At 41.4% G+C, this 20,910-nt stretch overlaps 1 protein-coding gene across 1 annotated transcript in view; it reads left to right on the top strand.

Annotated features, from left to right (window-relative positions):
• Positions 1-580: 580 nt before the first annotated feature.
• The window catches only part of atp8a1 (ATPase phospholipid transporting 8A1), a 96,056-nt gene continuing 75,726 nt past the window's right edge, over positions 581-20,910 (top strand). The window contains exons 1-3 of the mRNA XM_061080061.1: positions 581-906; positions 14,248-14,362; positions 20,519-20,618. Of these exons, the coding sequence (XP_060936044.1) occupies positions 858-906; positions 14,248-14,362; positions 20,519-20,618 (264 nt within the window). The 5' untranslated portion in view covers positions 581-857. The remainder of the gene's footprint in view (positions 907-14,247; positions 14,363-20,518; positions 20,619-20,910) is intronic.

Below are 20,910 nucleotides of genomic sequence, written 5' to 3'. Positions count from 1 at the left end.
TACTTGCAGATATGATTGTAATGATACTTATTACATGTGAGGATTAGTGCATGTTATATATTATATTCCCACTGAAAGAGATGCAGATATAAGGTCATATATTGTTAAAACGAGTTCATGTGGAGACTTTCCCTCAATGAGAAAACACTTACAGAGTATTAACTGTGGCGGAGGATATCTTTCTCTAGCACTGCAGCGAGTATTAATACATGAATACTTGTGTTTTATATACAAAGAAGGCTGAGATGTGGTAACTCCCACCCACTGTACTATTGTTGTGTCTTCAACATGTGAACATCTACTGCAGAGGGGGGGAGCACTCACACCAACAACTACATTCTTGGCCTGTTGTATAAAAGTATGTAAATATTAACAATTATCTGCAATACAGATTCAAAAAACCACTATGTTATATTTTCTATCCTCAAAAAACTGTATTTTTTGCGAGTAATGTTTAAATGGCTGTCCTCATGTTTACTCACCCCCCCTCGCTGCGGCTAAAAGTGGTACGGTCCGTCCCCCTCACTTGACTGGATGGTAAATCCGACTCCTCCAGACCGGCGGCGTGTGTCGACTCCTCAATCCGCCGTGCGACCCGGGATGCTGGGGGAGATCCGTGAGGCGGTGGGCTCCTGTTCACGGTCCTCTCACCACCGGGAGATGAATGTTGACTACCTCCGGTAAACGCCGTCCACTGTGCCCGCAAGAGAGCGACTCCTCCGCTGGTATTTCACCCGTTTTCTGTGAGTCTTCCACGGCAGCAGCAGCAGCAGCAGGAACAGCGGCGGGGGGAACAGCGGCGAGAGCAGAACTAACGGCCGCTTGACAGGTGCCGTCGCCCGGCTCCGCGCAGAGAGATGCCGCCCGTCCAGAGAACCGTGTCGGACCTCCGCACCCGGTCTGAAGGTACGTACAGACGCCTTGGCTTCGCGGGGGTGTGCTGGAGGAATGTTCCCGAACACCCCCGGTCCCCTTTTCACGGGTGTTTCCCTCCTCGGCGGCGGCGCTAGAGGGCCGGCCGGCGGGTCAGTGGAAGTACAGTAAGTTGCTGCTAGCTAAAGAAGCTGTTATCATCACCCTCCTCCCCCCTCCCCTCCTCCACCAACAGTGGATCCCACCGTTTAATAACTGGTGATAATAACGCAAAGTTGTTTTTGAAAAGATGAACACGAACCCGAGCACAAAGTGATGCTGAAGTCTGATGCTGCTATTGTGTCATATCTGCATATCTGTCATATCAGGGGTTCCTAGACAAAGGCTCTTACCTTAGCTTATCCCCCCCCCCTCCCCTGGTCCTACCCTCCTCAGTGGAGTAATGCCAGCTCATGCTTCATGGTAGTAGCCACGAGGATGACAGCACGGAAATGTTTATTTAGAAATATGAGGGTTACAGTCCTACTATGAGGACATGTACTATGTTACAGCTGCAAAAAGAGAAGACAGTGGAGTAAACACTGAGTTAAAGCTGTAGATTGCTTACAGAAATACAATTAAATCACTTACAAAAGCAGAATATGTGTAATGTAGACAGATATATACGTGCAACAGTGTTGGTCACACAAAAGTAATGCTTTCAAAATTAACCATAAGCAAAATTTAGTGCTAAAAGTGAAATTACAGAATTTCAGAGCAACATATTGCTTTACAGATATTGATGCATTCATGTGCTTATCACTTAAATGTGGCTAAACTTTTTCAAATAAATGCAGAGAGGTAAAAAGTGCAGTATTTGCCTCTGAATTGTTGTCTAGCAGAAGTACAGCATCACAATAATCAAGGGGAAATATGCGCAATCAAAGTAAAGTGCATGAGGGAATGTTCATTCCACGTCTGACGATAACAAGTGTCCACCAAATGCCATCTCCAGCAGCGTGGGTCTAATAATACATCCATTGTGATTCGGCCGGGACCCCTCAGCTTCTTCACTGCACCAGTAACTTTCCACTGCATCTCCTCTGTGTTAGCCAGAGAAGGAGGATGCGGATACAAACACGTTGCTGAAGTGATCTGAATACTTAGAAAGGGATCTGTTTATTTTACTGCTGCTCAGTAGCTTCGGATGTCAAGGTGTGTTTGTTTAACCAGCGGAGTGCGTGTGTCTGCTGGACATAATGCAGGCACATTACTGGCTGCAGGTGCACAGTCTGCACCGGGTTATTTTATGACGTCTTTAAATTGGTCCTCACACTGTTTTGTGGCCGTCCCTGACCTCTGACATCTCTGGAGAAGGAGAAAGAATTTATCTGCAGGGATCAATAACATCACAATATTTATGATGCATACTGCAGCTTCTGTTTCCCTGCGCAGTAAATGCAATGGTGCCTTCTCATTTTGATTTTAGGTAGTTTGATTAATCACCATAGGCTCAGGCTTATATCTCAATCTGACTTACTGCTTTGGACAATATTTTCTGGTCACTAAAGCAAGCAAGCTGGCGTCTTTGAGTGAAGGAGAAAGAACTGTAATTTATAGTTTATATAATGAAAGTCAAGCTGTTCTGTGTCTTAAAATATTGTGGTTAAGGGTGCATTAAACCTGCAATCCTAAAATGTGATTTTCATCAACATTACAACACAAATGCACCGTGTTCCTTAGATTTAACCCAAGTGACGCAGAAACTTCTCGGTGTGAGAGAACTGTTGAGTCTGTGTCCATACAGGAAGTCCTCGGGAGTTGCTTCCTTCATCCAAGTAGCGGGAACTGCAGAGAGAAATACACTTTTAAAGAGACATGCGACTCGATTTAATACTTTAATAAAAAAATACTAAGATCAAGCTCTAATATTCTCAAGATGTGGTTCTCAACATGAACTATAACTACTTTCATATCGATTTTCCTTATTAATGACCAATATCGTATCCTAACTATGGATTTTTTTGTTGATTTAAAAATGCATGTGTATCATTTTTGATGTAATCAGTGTCGGGTCAAAACTTAGGAAGATAATTACTTATAATATATAAAAAAAGAGACGCGTGTAGTCAGATACTGCTGCAGTAATTAATCAGAATATAGTGGCCCAGCTATAGTCTTTTAGTCAATTAAAATGTGTGCATTGATCTAAACAATCAATATAACTATATGTTTGAGTCACATTTAGTTATACAAAACCCCAAATTGTTCCATATATGCGTATTAGTCATACCATACCTTATTAGGATACCTGCTCGTCATCTGTTTTCCCAACATGTTGCCTTGATGTCATCATTCCTATATCTTCTAATCAATGAAAATCCAGCAGTGCACTTTGTCTGACAGAACCAGTTATGTGGCAGTGAGATTGTCTCTGATTCATAGCTGCAGGCCAGATGGTTGGGTGTGGAATCAATAAGAAAATGCGCTGAAATTCAGCTTCATCCAAATTTAAATGATGAGATTACAGTAGATGCAAGTGCAGCAGTAAAAGCAAAATCTGTGCTATAAAATTTAGTTTTTCCTTACATGAATTCTCTGTTTTGAAGTGTGTTGTCAGCACAGTGTGTCTCATAAAGTGCTTTCACATCATCTTGTCATTGTACTTGGTGGTAGTTGAGTTTAAGTAGCTCTAAGCCATATTCACCATGAGTGATCTTTTCATCGTGTGCACCACGACAGGACAGTCATGGCGGTTTTCCACTGAGTACCCACAGATCTTACTGTGCGAAATCTAAATAATTAAACACCGAGATAGATTCCATAGAAAACTGTTGATCAATGTGGCTGCTGCAAGAGCAAATACATGAATTATGCATCAGCGTATGCTGTCATCCCCAACCCCCAACCATCACACCACCTTTTTAGGTTACAAAGAGCAAACAATTCCACTGCTTTTCCAATCGGCTCAATAGCTCTCATCCCCCTGATTCACCAGGTTTTCTAGTAAGCATCTCTCTGAATATAGTTTTCCATCACCTCCTGTAATGTGGCTGGTTGCTGCTCCAAATGTCCAGCCTTATACAGCTTCGTATCCATATTTTGATTAATCTGTTTGGCGTCTTTTCTGCCACGTCTTTTTGGCTGTATTAATGAGAACCCAAGGAACCTTCCCACCCTTCAGTTTTATATTTTAATCACCACAGTGCATCAGGCAGGCGTCCATCTAGAAAGGGCAGCCCTCTGCCAGGCTTACCACCTAATCCATCAGCGGCCTGTCTTTCGGCTCTCCGCTCTGCACACAACCCCGGTCTTGCCGCTCCATTCCTTGTCACTCTTCTCCTCCGTTCTGTGGAAACATCTGACATCACTGCCAGCCCGTTCCTGTATGTGTTGCCAAAATAATCTTATCTGGGACACTTGGGGTAGGCAACAGGTGACGTCAGCCGCTATCAGCAGGTTTAATGTGTGATCCTGCTGTGACAGACAGGCACCTTTTTAGACATTGATCTTTCTGATATAAATTTCCATGATAGGCAGGAAGGTGCCTAACACCTGCTTCCGCTGAAAGCTCATTGACAGGAGCCCCTCGAGTTAAGGTTAGACAGATGGCTACAAGCATCCCGTTTGCAGTCTTAGTGCATGCTTATCCGCAGAAAGGCCAAATCCCTACTCCAAATTGACACTAAAGGTGAAAATAGGCAGGTAAGCCTGTCCTGTGTGGATGATTCTATCCGCAGACCAAATGCTTATCTTTTTCTGATTTAGCTGACAGAAGATGGTCTTGAGCTTCCCATAGCCCATATGGTAGTTTTGCAAGACACAAGGTAGTCTGCTTCTACTTAAAGCATTGTATCTCTGCCATTCATTCATGTTATCATGTTATTTTCGAGATGATTTTTTTATGTGTAAGCGAAGCAGGATGCTCCCCCCCATAACATTTCAGTAACACCAGCTAAGCCCTAGTCTGTCTAAATGGTGGTTACAACAGGGGTAGGGAGACTGGAGGGGGATAGATGCTCCCTTCTGAAGGGATCGAGGGCTGCCCATGTGCCTGGCGGATCATGGGCTGATAATAATGTAGCACAAAAGCCCAACACGCCACTAAATCCCCTGTCTGGGGCCACTGGGGTGTAATATCAAGTCCCCTTAGGCCTCTCTTCCCTGTCTATGTGCCGGCATGGGACATCTCCTCTGCTCCATTTTCCACTTCGTGTTCTGCCTCCATCACTAACCTGCAGCCAGTATAATATGTGTTTCTTTGGACACTCAATTTCCCCCACCTCAATGATTCTGCTCTGACTGCAAGGCAAATTGGATGTGGCAGGTCACTTTAAGGAGGGGGTAGATGTGAAAATGCTCATGTGCATGTGTTCGTACAAAAGTCGGATTCAAAGACACACCAGTTCCTCAGAGAAAGACACTTTTCCAAACAAAAGCTACTGAACAGATCTCCATGACACTTGGCAGAAGGATGGGACATGGGCCAAGAAAGAACTCATGGATCTTGATGAAAAAATATCAGGCATATTTAAGAGACTGACATCTATGATTGAGTGCAATTTGGTACAGCTTGCTTGATTGAATTCAAGGAGACTAGTGGGCCTTGGCGGTGGAATGCACTCTACAGAGTTTCATTCTAGTTTCTTCTATGTCAATGTCTAATGTCTATTTTGAAGTTGTTTACAAAAATAACGTTATGTTGTGAAACGAAACTTCTTGTGTAGCCCTGACATTAAATTTTCTGTTAAGTAGCTTGAATCATTGTACCATCCTTTCTCTGGAATTGATCCTGTGATGTGCTGGTCAAGTTTAGGTTCTGACTAGTTTCTCCTCAGATTGAACTTTCTATTCCCTGAACAACAAATAATGAAAGCCTCAAACTATACCTGCCATCCTGCGTATGCTAGGAGATAGGCGGTGTTATTGTGTCACAGTGGGATGACAAGGTCAGATGGAGAGTTGTTGGCAGGCGCTCAACGGGAAAGCAACACCATCAGTGGTTGGGAAGATGAAACTCTCATTGCCCTTGACCCCAACATCTAGTGCGTTTGATGTTCCCTTTCTTGTCTCAACTTGATGTCCAAGTAGGCCACAGTGCTGCATCCTCGGATTAATGGTTATGTCTAAAGCTTAAGACTCAGCACCAGAAATTACTGTGTTCATAGTACGGTTTCCATGCAGCTTTATCAGAAGTCCCACATTTAATTATAAGGTAGACAACAATACAGCATTTACCTTAAATCATTAAGAAGTTGTCAGGACAGATACAAAGCCTACATAACTGTGCTATTTCTTTACATCCTACCGAAACCCTGTCTTGTTATCATATAATATTCTACATATTGGATGTTATTCTTTAGATCGTATAATATTTTACATACAGGGTCTTGTTTTTTAGATGGTCGTGCTAATGAAACATGCTTTCATCAGGGCCTGCACTTCTTCCACACAAGCAAAACTGCAATTGATCATGCTTTAAATAGTTGGTCAGAGCACATTAATGTTCAAGAAGGAGGCCTTAATCAATAATGGACAATAATAGCACCCACATTATTATATCCTCTACATAGCATAGAATGTGCTGTGCACATGTGATATGTTGTGGTTCTGGGTGATGGAGGTGCCAGTTCTGCCTTTTTACACCAACACATAAACCATGTCAGATCAGGTCAGTGAGCATTACTGAAACACTGGGATGGATTAATTGTCATTGCTCAGCCATTTGGATATTTCCTCTATTTTTAGAAAGCATATGATAGAAATGCCTCTGGTTGTCCTTACTAAGTACAACCAACTACGGTGAGCTTAAGTAGTTATTATTTTATTACTAGTATTATTATAATACTGAGTTTTATCAGATGTTGATTTTCTTAACAAATGCTGTTGCACATTGCCCACTCATGCAAATGAAGAGCTATGAAAAAATGTGTAAAGCTGACATAATTTAGAATGGTTTGACAGCCAGCAGGATAGATCTGCCTTCCTCACAGCAAGCAGGAGACAGATTCGGACAGGATTTGGTAAGCCTCTCTTTATCTACATCTTCAAATAAATAACTGATCTACCCCTTTAGTGAAGGTATATTCAAGTTTGGGTGACTTAAATCACATGATGCAGCCATAATGGCCGTCTGAATAAACAGCCAATCATTTACTTTCGTTCAGAGCAGAGTCTCAGTGAACCAGTCTAACAGGAAAATGGCAAATGTTGTCTCAACCAATTCATCTGACCTTATAACAGTGCAACAATCACTTACCCATGTAGCCTGTTGTGTCTGTATTTGGAAAAGTAGAAACAGTTTGAAAAATAGCCTTTTACCATTCAATACCATGGCCAAAATTAGCAGTTTATTAATTTTCTAAAAGATGATTGATATATGTGTAGTATGTTTTCAGCAGCTCTAAAAGACCTCCAGCTAAATATACCTCAACAGTGGAACCTTTTATTTCATACTTGCGACAGCGACAAGGGATGCTAGTTTGAGGTCAGACACAACACTGACATAACACTCAATGACTGGCTCCCACACAACCAATTTCCTCTTGCACAACAAATGACCTTCCCTTTTACCATTCATAAAAATGCACACAGTGGAAAGATTTCATCCCCTGCATAATCTGCGCTAAACAAGAATAGGCCTGCCTTGTGACGTCATAGCAAGCCCCAGCTGCTTGTGTCGTCCCTGGACTGTCCGTCCCACTGTAGCCCGCCTGAGCCTATCGGGAGCCAGACAGACCCAGTCTGACAGTGTGGGGGGGATTAATTCTGCAGCTGCCCTGTTGATTTTGACCTGTTACAGAACTGTCATCTGATAAGCGACTTATTGATGCTACTGTGCCCCCCCACCCCCAGCTGGTCCCCCCAAAAACACAAATGGTGGAAGATAGGGGGAGCCTTCATCTCTGTGACTTTGATTCCCACGAGAAGACTGTGGCTGTTTTGTCTGCTTAAATATTTATCTGGCATAAATGAATCATGTACAGATCATTCTTTGGTGGTGATGAACAGATATCAATGGCATATTAGGCTCAGTGGGTTGTGAGATTGAGAGATTCCAATGCCCAGGGAATTGGAACTTATTTGACCCGAATATCTATAGTGGCTAGCCTCGAGTTAATGTGAACAATGAAGACTAACGACACTGAACTTCGTTTTACACCTTGTCCTTCTGTCTTACTTGTTTCTAACTACTTATTACAGGGTGGTCTATGTGTGTGAAACGTTTCTACTGCAGTCAAGTCACACATCTTTCAGCACATTATTTGATGTGGTTTTTCTTCACAAGCATCTTGACTGTGGTTTGGCTGCCGTGCATTTGTTTGTTTTAGATCAATGTCAACAGCCCCGAGCTGTCTGCCCCCACCCACTCTGCTATTATTGAATGAAACGTGGGGCGGCAGAACTCTGGCCACATCACATGCCTCCTCATCAACACATTATTGACCTGTCTTCCCCCACAGGCTCATTAGTGCTTGTTCTGTATTTCTACAGTTGGATGGACTCTGCTTGGACCTATTTCTGGAAGAACAAAAAGCCTCTGTACATCTTGATTAGCCATAAGATGGATTTTATATTATCCTAGGGTTGAATGACGGGCCCTTTCTGAAGAATCATAAGTCATAGATGCAATGGAATCCTCACTGTGTAATCGTCTGTAGGTGCGGACTGAAATAAGTTGAAGAAAATGCAGCCAGGATGCAACTGTTATGATTTGATATAACAGCCCTATTTGAGGTCACATTAGTAGCCAGAATAAGATGCTGTTGCTAAAAATAACCCGGCCACAATGACTATTTCCAGTTGATCCTCTTATTTTAAAACAAGGATTAGTGCTTTTTTTGTGATGATACGGAGCCAGTGTGCAAACCATATTTTGGGGATGCAGTTTCTAGTGCTCAGCTGTACATATTTGTTGGATTTTTAACCCTGTGGGTCATGCGCTGGTTATAGTATGCTTGAGCGTCAGATCATAATCTTTCCTTTTATTGCTGCCATTAAATGAGTTTAATCTTGCTTGTGTTGGCATTGGCAGCAATAACTCACCAGCCCAAACCCCCCTGTCAACCTGAGCAAATACATCACTACCTAGAATTCAATAAATCTGCTACGGGTTTGTTTTTTTATCATTTTTATCTATGATCTTTATATCACATGAGTATTGAGAGACAATAATAGAGCGGGTCAAAATACCTATTGAAAGTGATTTTGCTTAAATTCAAATGCCTTAAGTGACTATGCTGGCCTTATGTTGACATTTAAAAGTTAGCATTGATATTAGAAAAAAAAAGAGGTTGTAGTCTGATTTAAATAGCACCTTCACAGGGGTGTTTTAGAAGGGATTTTCCAAGGGTGAATGGTTTCCGTTTGGCTCTGAAAGACAGACCGGGGAAGACCGGCATGCCTTGGCCAATGCCAAGCCACGCTGGGTCGAGTTTTTCCCATTGGGCATTCGCTCCAAAATTCATGTCCCCTTGTGACTATTGTTCCACCTGTCCGTGTCTCTCTGTTGGCTGACACAAGCAATAATCCTGACATCTGGCCTGCATCCAAACCCATTACGACACTTGGTGGCATTGATCCTTTCCCTAGAGGCTTCCCCTCCAGAGCTGTGTGCTTCTGTCCTCTACTGCCACTGAGCCTGAATCTTCTAACCCTTTCCTGTCGTCTTTTTAAATGCAATTTACATTTTCTACAGGCAGTATTTGTAATATGGTGTGTCCATTATTAGATTAAATGTGTTGTTATGTAGCCTAATAGAACACAGATTAAGAACTATGTCCTCAGGAAGTATCCGCAGCGTTTCCCATTCTTGTTCCCTTTATTGACGTCAGGGTAGTTGAGCCGTGACACACCTGCAGTTAATGAAATTAGTGCAGAGGAAATGCACAGTATCCACCAGGGAACATTAGCAGTTGTTGCCGCTGAGACATTTGTGGAAGTGGCCGAGTATATCATCCTAACACACAGTGTGTTAGAAAGGAAAGGAACTGGATATGGGGGAGGGAGATCCCTGAAATGCTTCTGTAGTAAAAGCTGCGAAAGGCTATTTTGATGACGGAACCTCCTCCCCCTCTCAGCCCCCGCCTCATGGAGTGTAGTGTTGAACCATCACGTCTGGCCTTGTGTGCTAATTTTAAATTTGTCTACAGTTACAGGAGGTTACGTATGAATGTTTCCATTGTTGTTTTTATTTTTAACCTTAACTGTGCTGATATGAGTTGGAACTGTGAAATGATCAACTGAAATTGTGGGATTGATGGAGTGTTACACCAACTCCTCAAGCCCATCCGACTGAATTCTGTCTCTAGCTCTGCTTTGGATTTTCTGATCCAATTAAAAAAGTTCAATGTGTAGCCTTTTAATAGGATCCTGTGTGCGAGAATAGTAGCTATAAAAACCTGGAGATCAGGAAGCTGTTAACGAGTTGAGAGGCATAACTTGTGACTACCTTGTCATGAGAAAGTATTCCTGCTAACAAATGGTTGTGGTCAGAGTAGATAACAGTCTACACTCCTAATGAAAACCAAAGAGAGCAAATTGGCATATATAGCAACACATTTTTGGCAAGCTGCACAGCAAATTGTCCCTAAATATATTTGAACTTTGCATACATACAAAGCAGGGTGCGCCCCAGGACTTGGTTAAACAGAAGCAGGTAATGTACTAGCTGCAACTGGTGCATTGCAGCACCTGGCCTACCCCAGCTCAGTCTCCTGCTGCGAGGGCTCATTCAGAACACAGAGGAGCAACATCAATCACAGCTGCTCAGCCTGTTCCTCCGGCCTGTTATTTCACACAGGCCTAATGCCGCAGTCACCAGCTACGCCAGTCCCCTGTTATTGTTTTCTTTGTAGACGCTAATCCCTTTATTAACAAAAGATTTAGTTTATATGACTAACTTTTCTTTGCTGGCTTTGTCCCTTGGTTTGCAAACTGAGATCCCTCTTGGGCGTATAATCTATTATTAGCCACATGTAAATGAACAGTCCAGAGGTTTGACACTTAATGATCCGTCAGTGCCTACGTTGGTATTTTGTCTAATTGCGATGCAAATTTCCCTTCAAATGCTTCATATCTTTAAAATCTGTACAACCTAATCTAAAACGGCATTCATGTCAATAAAACATAGTAACAGCAATGAAACAGTGATATAAATTGAAATATTAAATATTTATAATAAAATATACATATTTTATATCTGGCAGGTTATTTCATCAGATTTTGCTGATATCAATGCAAAAAACACTTCTTAACACTTGACATGTTACTTGAACTATGTACATGAGATATGCCCATTATATCTGCTCCTCTCCTGCTCCTCTCTGCCGCCATCGTCTTCACAAGTGAACAACATGTGGAGGCGGAGGATGGAGGCCTTGGCTTTCTGTTGCCAAAACAAAACATTTTCTAACTTTGATGGGTTTCTGTTATTTTAGATTGATTTGACCAAGATAATGGAAACCAAAATCTCCTGTAGCCATTTTGGGTAAACTGCACGTCACGAGACAGAATTATGTCATCACAAGTATATAACATGATAGGTATCCGCTACAAAAATAAATGGACGTTCTAGCTATTTTTAGATAGATTTTAACAGGCTCAGGCATACAACAATGTCCCACAGCAAGTCAGGCGCTACCTGCGGGATGTCCTGTTTCAGAGGGTTAAACACTAGCCATACAGTATACTGAAAAAAACAAAACAAACAAACCTGTCATTAGCTGTCATTTGAAGTTTCTTTACTTAAGCACAAGTCACCACCCTTTAATCTCCGGAAGCTGCCTGGATCTTTTTAGCCTTTTGCCAACACGCTAATCCAATAAACCACCTATATCGATGTGATGTCTTACATAACAAGGCGAGAATAGCCAACCCATGTTTTCCCCTGTGACCAAATGACCACAGGGGGTGGTTTAATTTTAGCCCTAGAGCACGTGCTAAGAAGAGGAGCTGTCAAGAAATGATAGTTGGAAGAAGCAATGATTGGCAGTCACTCTCGTAATTCTGTATGAAGTCAAGTGGATCATTACATTAACCAGCACTGTAATCTAAGACTCTAGGTTTGTGTAAAATTAGTTAAAAAGTGCAGTGTAAGGTGAGAAAAAGAAGAGCAGATTGTGAGAAAGTGGGAAGTGCGACTCTGAAGATTGAACTACTTTGTTTCCTCTTGACTTGACATGACAAGGAGGAAATACTGTCGGCGGGGGGATGGGGCGCAGATTGCAACTGGGGCATCCGGTTGGGACTCTAGTTACAGTATCCCATGACACTGCGATTTGTTGTTGTTGATGTTTCAAGCCACCAGCTTCCCTTGCTCCCCCTCCCTCCGTGTCTTTGAACGGCACTTTCCATTTTTAAACTGTAGGGTTTGTCTGCAGTCATGGAAGCTTTGCTTTGCCTGCCCTTACCTCATATCCCCTGAAACACCACTACGGGTGGCTAGGGAAGGCCATCCAGCACCTACTCAGTCACATGCATGCAATTCGAGAGTCTAGGAATACTGTTGAGTTATGAGTTTTACAGGAGTGCTGTCTTGGCAGTGCAAAGGACACTTATCTTGACGTATCAATTCAAATAATAGTACAGGGAGTTGTGAAACTCAGGAACTCTCAAAAACATCCCATAGGTTTGTCAGATATAGGTTCAACTTAAAATTTTACTTTACTTTGATAGAACATTTATTTCCCAGCCTGGCTGAAGAGTAGATAGGATTTTAGTCAACCAAGATTTTCTTTGACTACAGCCCTTATATGACAGTTAAGTTATAATTTTTACAGCCTTAAGTAACTTAAGGACAGCTAACTGGCTGATCAGGAAGATACTGTGGTTTTACATCCACTGGATCATGCATGACTAGTCCTTGTGCATCTTTGCAAATCATTCTGTCCAAACGATTGATTCTTTGGTGTGTTTTCTATTTTGTATTCTGCACTGCAGTAAGCCGCTTCAAGCTACAGCAGAGGCTTGAGATATTCTTGACATATCCCAAGACATTGTTTTTACACGACGCAGCACCTCTCCTGCATGGAAAACATGTCAATGTTTTTAGTCCTACAACATCCGAGGGATGCCCTGTCCAGCTCAGTCGCTCCGTTTAACAAAGTAGGAGGCAGAAACCATTTGGTAAACAAAAGCAATGGTGTGTGGTTGTTGAAGAAGATGGAAAAATCTGTTACATGCGACCCACGTACAAAGCTGATTGGATGTGTTGATTCAGCCAACGCAGCTCCATCCTACTTTGTTGAACTTGGTGGGAGCAGAGCAGTGCCTTGATTTTTCAGGGTTGGAAAAGCTGAACTGTGCTGATTCGTGGCGTCTGACTATTATGCATTTTTTATCATCAAGAAGTCAGAATAAAATAGGTTGATTAATGGAGGAATGAGCTCTGTTGTCATCAAAACAAATTGGGTCTGGGGATTTGTTTTAGGATATTTATCTCAACCTTGTGATGTTGTATTTTAGATAGAGAAAAATGCCTATTATTCAAAATCACAGCTGGTCAAGATTTTGCATGTATAGTTTCTGTCCTCTCATGGCTGTTGCTGAGGCACACAGCTAATTTTGTATCTACTGTTGGCAGCAGGATGTTAACAGGAAATTCCCAGCTTTAATGACAACACATTTCCAGCAACAAGGCTTCCTGGAAAATCCTCAAGGGGACAATCACTGAACAGTAAAATTCTAATGTTTCAAGTAATGGAACTATGGACATTTCCTGAATTTTCCACCATGGTTCGTGTTATCGTAACGCAGCTGTATTCACACATATTAAACCCAATTTGAATGTTGACAATTTGACAAACGTCCAAGTTTCACTTTTCCTGCTCAGATAAATCCTTTTTTCCGTCTATCTGTAATACAGCCGGTAATTCCTTGCATTGATATATGACAGGTTTTAATTTGGCATTTTACTGTGGAGGTGATAGTAAGAGATACATTGTCAGTGTCATATCATTTGGCAAGCCATTGATGTATTTTTCAAAGCACCTTCTCACTCTATTAAAACATGAAATTGAGCTTTATATTAATATCAGAATATTGCTCCAGAGCAAGTGTCTCTGCATTGTATTGTTTAGGTTGCTATCAACAGTTTGACTAATACATTGTGTCATCCATTGCATATGCAGTGAAAATCATAACACTAAGAAAGATAACAAATCCTATAATAATTAATCTTTGTATAATATGTTGCATATCTAAAGCCTTTAAATGTCGACTCTATTCTTAGTAGTTTTCCCTCTGTGTAGAAATGACTGAGTTGCCTTTTACAGACTCATTACATTTTGACACGCACCGACTCAAGCATGTCACAACACTTTTTCATCGTACTTTTGGAATGCTTAAAGCAGATTATTTTTTCCCTCACGAAGAATCTTTTCTCCCATTCTGCAGGATATGAAAAGACCGAGGACACAACAGAAAAGACGTCCTTAGCTGACCAAGAAGCTGCCCGAATTATATACCTCAACCAGCCGCAGTTCACCAAGTTTTGCTGCAATCGAGTCAGGTAAGGAGATGTTGTGTGTATGGAAATTAGGGAAATATTAATGTATTGTGTGAACTGAACAAATTAAATAAACACTGTTTGGTCAATAGCTTCAGTGTGTGGCCATAACCAGGGTATTAAGTATTATAGACTTTCCTGCATATCATGATACATTGGATGACAGTGTGCTGGGCAACTTAACCAACAGGGAATGTTGATGCAAATCTAGTGTTGGCAAAGCCCTTGCAGCAGCCCTTTGTATCACCCTAGCAGTGGTAATGCTAGACCCTGACGAAAGTTCTCGGTCTGAGGTGGCCTGTGTGGTGGTTGGTTTCCCGCTAAAATGCATACTTGCCGTCTTCCATGCCACTTACTTACCCATTAGGCTGGACACAGTGCTATGTGTTGCCTTGTTTGTGTGCTGGGAAACAAAAGGTCATCTTCTCTCAGTCACTGCAGTCACAGTGGGGACAAGGAAGTACACATACCTCAAGATTTTGAGTCTGGATCAACAAACATACATTTGTCCTGATTTAGCTGAGGATGAAACCGGAAATAGTTTCAACATTAGAAAAATATCTGAACATGTCCTCTATGAAAAAATCTGCAGAATATGAAAACTGCATACACCACAGAGGTTTAATGTACAGCGGAGGAGTGCAAGTTTCATCTATACGTGCAAACTAACATGCTTTTTCTGGGTCAATCTTAACTAAAATTTCTTCCCATCTGCTTTAGAAATTCTCATTCAAATGATATATTCTGAAGGATTTTGCGGCTGATTGTTGGCGTGGTAATGGCGACCCAGAAGCCAGCAGTGCTTTTCATGGTGACCTGCAGCATAACTTGCCTCTTGACCTTCAACCTCACATTAGCCTTCAGAGTTACAGGCAAAACAGAATGTTTTGCCTGTGGAGCAGCTCCTTAAATGTCAGCCTGAGGAGATTTCCTGGTAGCAAATTTAAGTGTTTTTATTTTTTATAGTTTGAACTCTTGCCTTCTTTGGTTTGACAACAAAGAGGAATTTACAGGCAGTCTGAACTATGATATATTTTATCATTTTGAAATAATCTATAATAATACTACATATTCAACATAAGACTTTTGAAGACATGACAGTCAGATAGTGTACACCGCAGTGTTTCTGATGTGGGTAGCCACTACTGTTCTGCAGCAGAGAAGGCTGCTCCACAGGTAACAGCCTCTTTAACCGTATGATATCTGATAAGTAGCTTTCAAGATTGGTATCACCAGCAGTGCATTAGTCCAGATCTTCCAGTCCGGCCTTTATCCTGTTGTTCCTCTCGGAGGCGTGCAGTGCTTTTAGCATTAAAGGTCAAGATTTTTGCATCAAGCCTTTCTGTCAAGGAACATTATTGTTAGTGTTCCTGCTGCATGAGCAGTTTGAAATATATACAGTACGTGCTTACACAAACACAGCCATAAACTGAATGGTATTAATAAATTAATAGACTATGAATGCAAGTGTGCTAATGGCCATTCCATTTATTAAGTCATGTACGTGAAGAACGCAGTATCTTCTTTACTCCACTTTGTTTCCTGGAATTACTCAACTGTATGAAAACTGATGCTTATTCTACATTACCTTAGCTCTTCTTTTTAATATCTTGTTAATTAGTTAGTTAGGTAGAAACCCTGTTAGCGTGATCTACTCAATACATGAGTTTTGCTTCAAATTTGATCAATTATTAACGGACACTTATGACTTTGCTTCTGTAATCAATACTTTTTATGTGAGCATTGTTCACTTGTACTAGATGGTTAATGGTTTAATTATATTGCACCAGAGGGTAATAAGTCCTTATACTTTTACTATCAAACAGCACCTCTGCCTAGTTTCGAAATATATGTTTAGTACATTTTTGCGACCTTACTAGATACATTAATTAATTCAATAGTTGATCTGCCCCAACGGACAAATACAAACAAATACTACTTGAGTCTAATGCAACTGAAGCTCATCTTGTTAACACGACACAACAAAAGTAAGCCGGATGAAATTGAATATTCTGAACTTATTATGATAATAGAATATTATCACGAAGATATGATGACAGTTGTCCAATGAATGCTGTCGGGGTGCATGTAAGCAGGAACGTCCCATGTTGATCACATTCAGATTCCCTGGACTTTTATTTGATTAACAAGCAATAACACTGAAATAATAAAGGGTTAAGGTAATAAATTGTTTGATTGCTTGCAGCACAGCATTTACAGATACAAATTATTACAGCAGGCACAGTTAACTGCTTGCCAGCTTGTATGTTAATGTATTTTCAAGCAGTTTTTGTTTCAGGACCAACCAGTTCTTGGATGTGACTATAATGCATTCACGCTGGGTCTTTTTAAATGATTTCAGAGTGTGACTGCAGTATTTCATTACACAGATCGTAGATGACAAAGAGTTCCTCTTTCATTTGTCCTTGTAGTTCCGAAAGAGCCCAAACATTCGCCGCAGCCCTTGAAAGTCTCAGGCTTTAGGGCTACTCTAAAGATCTAATTTGTTCAACAGGATTGGTTGCTGTCTCAAAGTGACCTGTGGAGACACCAACAGGAGCAGGGTCTGTGATAAATGGGGAATCTAATCTTACAAGAATACAAAGATCCCTCGCTGGCCTCTACCTTTCATTTGATCCAATTCTCCCTCTGCAGCAGCATCAGACCTGCAGAACACAACACATGCACACGCGTGACTCCTGCCACCTTGGTCGTACTATTATGTTTAAGGATTGCTGTGTATTCAGATGTAGTGGTTTATGGCAGATGTAGTTGTAATGTAAATGTAAATATTCTCTATGTTTCCTGTGGTAAACAAACAGCAGTGGCTTTACAAACCATTTTGTTGTTGTGTAACCATGAAACGATTATAAGCAGGTCTTGTGTGGAAACAATAGACAATTGAGATATACGCATTGGCACAAATGGACATTAACACAAACACGTGACCCACTTTCTCATTAACTACACAGAACTACACCTTTCTCCTAACCTTATCAACATTCCGCTAAGCGGTGTATCTTCCTCACCAACTGGGTGGCCTTTAAAACACATTTGAGCTTTTCATTACAATGGCAAAGAACAAATTAAATACCAAACTGAACATGACGCACACCACTTACTAAACTGTAGCTATAGTTACTTAGTGAAAGCAATACTTCTTCCAGACACATCTTGAAAGGAAGTACATAGGTCATTCATCTTTAAACACGACTGGTTGAACCCGATTTTTATAGTACATGTGATACTCCTCATCTAGCAACAGCTGTTTTCCATTTTAACCTCCACAAAGGAGGTCATGTTTTCCATGGTGTTTGTTTGTCAGTTGGCAAGATAACTCTAAACAGATTTGAATGAATCTTTCCACAGGGTGGAGCATGACCCATGGAAGAACCCGTAAAGGAATTTTCTTTTCTCTTTCTTTAGCATGACAAGATAGGGTGCTTGCCTTGGTGGAGGAATGCGTTCTCCGATTGCCCTTCTAGTTTCTTTCGAATCGAAGCCCTCTGAATTGGAATCTAATCGTGTGGCCTAGAGATTCCCACCCCTAGTGATGATGACCATGTTGATAGATAGTGTGACAAATAATTTCTGATCCCTGCTGCCTGGCTTTATAATCAGGGTAACTGTGAGCAACTGGAGGATGTGCTCCTCTTATATCGTCTTGAGCCTAAGGGCACTGCCAGGAAATAAAATGCAAGATCCATTATCATCCATTAAGGAAAGTGTTAAATGAGCTCTTCATCATGCCCTGCCTTTGTTGAAAAAGTTAGTGTACTAGAGAGGACAGGACACGGCATGCTTTACACTTCTACCCCCATGAGCATAGAGGGAAGGGTGGAGGGAAGAAAATAAAAGTGTTGAGCAGAAACAGAGGGATGATCTCAAAGGCATGATGACAGAGGGATGATAAAGCCAGGGCTTTTAGGATAACCGGCTGGAGAGCTTCCCCGTTCCTTTTAATCTCCAGGGTAGACTGAGCCGGTAGCTACACATTAGCACAACCAGGGTTTAATACCCGGGGGGGGGGTCACACTTTATAAATGTGAGTGTACTGATATATGATATCTAAGTATTTCACAATCGGCTACTGTACGTGGATTATGACAATACATCAGAATGAAAAGGGGGAGAAAAAAAAGAACACCAGGTTTCATTTAAACGTTCTTTCAAAAATCGCAGACATACCGCACGTCATGGAGCGCAATGATAGATTACCACATTCAAATCAATGTCATAATTACTCGAGTTACCTCCCTGCTCCCTGTATTATAAATTGTGAGTCACTAGTTAAATGAATAGTTCACCCAAAAATGATAATTCACTCATTATCTTCGCACCCCTATGCCGATGGAGGGATGGGAAAAGTGTTTTTTTGGGTGAACTATTCCTTTAACCTTGTAACTTTCATATTCTTCTAGCGGTTTGACTTTTCTTACATTCATTTACAAGGAGTAGTCTTTTTCTCCATCCAAGGTGAATGCACCTAAAACTTGATTATCTGTAAAAGGTAAAAATCACTGCAAAATCTCGAATTGCATCCAAACATCAACCTGCTTAATTTCAGTAAAGTGTCAAATAGTTATTGTTCAATAAAAGGCTGTATACTATTAAATATAACAAAGTAACATATTTGACTTCAAACCGTAACCTACATTTTTCTGCTTTAATTTGCCTTTGTGACATGTTAAGTTGTGTAGTTTGAAATTGAAGTTGCTCAAGGTGGATCAGAGAAATTAAGATTAAATTAAATTATTTCAGGATAATTCAGATTCAAAATTCAAGCATATGAGGCATCACACAGCCATCACACAGCCATTCAGATCCCTGTATCCTGTCAATTAATTTTGTGTCACAACACAAGTCATGAAAAAGATCAGATGAGTGAATCTATTTGACTTTGTGAACCTCAGAGAAACAAATATTTGTGTGAAATGGCTCGACTTGAAATTACCTTTATTCAACGCACAAATTCAGTAATATTTAATGCTACAGATCCACTGTTTTAAATAAAATAATTTCAAATGATTACCTCCTCCTTGTTTACAGATAACTCATGCATAAGGGATATTTTCTTCTCTTTGACATTACCAGACCAAAGACTAGACCTTGTCGAATAACACAAAGCTGGTCCATTCTTGACCGTTGTCCTGACAGCGCTCATCACCAGGCTCCTCTGTGACGCTGGTATTACATTGTACTGCTGTCAGAACAATGCCTGGCTCTTACTCACTTGGCCTTTTCTCTGTATCAGACGGCTCCGCTGTACCAGGCAGCCACGATGACACTGAATGTAAAACTCTTTTTCTTTAATTGACTTCAATACACTGCTAGCCTACTTGGATAATTTGACATTGTGCTCGTTGGATGAGCTGTAAGTGGAACAATTCAGGATAAAAGCATAGTCAAGTAAGATTCAGTCCAACAGGAATAAAACATTGGTATCCCTAATGTTAACCTCCATATGCTTTGGCCCTTTAGACGAGTTTGAGGCTACACTCTGTGATATTCTGCTTTTATATGTGTGACAGCTCTTGTGCGCGTGTGACTAAGCAAAGCGCTGCCAGCGGCTTGGCATACATCATGGCATATATCTTCCCCCAAAGTGGCGGTTCTGACTGGCCCTTTAATGCAGCTGTAAATCAGACTGCTGGAGGTCTGGATTGCGGTGCTGTTCAGGGCTCCACCAGCCTCAGTGTACCACCATCACCACCTAACCCACCTACCCCACCCACCGCCCCTGCAGCACAGCCGACATCGCTCACGTCTGCTGGGAGCTCTTTACATCCCCCTTCCTCCCAATTATTCTTTATGATCACTTTGTCCACTCCTCTTGCCTTTCCATCAGTTTTATACACACACTCTCTCTTTCTCTCTCGCTCTCGCTCTCGCTCTCTCCCTCTCTCTCTCTCTCTCTCTCTCTCTCTCTCTCTCTCTCTCTCTCTCACTCTCACACACCTGTGTCTGCAAAAAGGACCTTAATGATGAATAGAAGGGGCAAGGAAATGGTTCTGTTGAGTATTTGCATTTGATTAAATCGTAAAAATGACTCGTCTGATATCTGTAACTAACCATTTTGTTTCTCTCTTGTGTCCCCCCTCTCCTTCTTCCCCTTCCTCCACCCATCACCGTGTGTTTGCTGCTTGATCCGCTCTCCAGCACAGCAAAATACAATGTCCTGACCTTCCTTCCCCGGTTCCTCTACTCACAGTTCAGGAGGGCAGCCAACGCCTTCTTTCTCTTCATTGCACTCTTGCAGGTAAAGTATAATGTAGCTGCTTTTTTCCCCTCTGCTGCTGTGACACATATCAGTCATTAATATTAAAACTGCTGCTCGTCCCAGCTTCATTTTTTTTTTTACTGTTTGTCATAACCTACACATCGTTTCCAAAGGTCATAGCTGTAATCTCATATGCACACAGTCAAGCTCATACACACATACACACACTAGTACTTTATATATCCTGATAATGAATAATACATGTAATACTATGTGGGCCTCCTTTATAGGAAACTAGATTTGCCTGCAGGGTCAGCACACTACATACAGT

Source organism: Limanda limanda, chromosome 10, assembly GCF_963576545.1.
Source record: "Limanda limanda chromosome 10, fLimLim1.1, whole genome shotgun sequence".
NCBI classification, from domain to species: Eukaryota; Metazoa; Chordata; class Actinopteri; order Pleuronectiformes; family Pleuronectidae; genus Limanda; species Limanda limanda.
The sequence above is the reverse complement of the archived record's forward strand: the minus strand, read 5'-3'. Positions and strand labels throughout refer to the sequence as shown.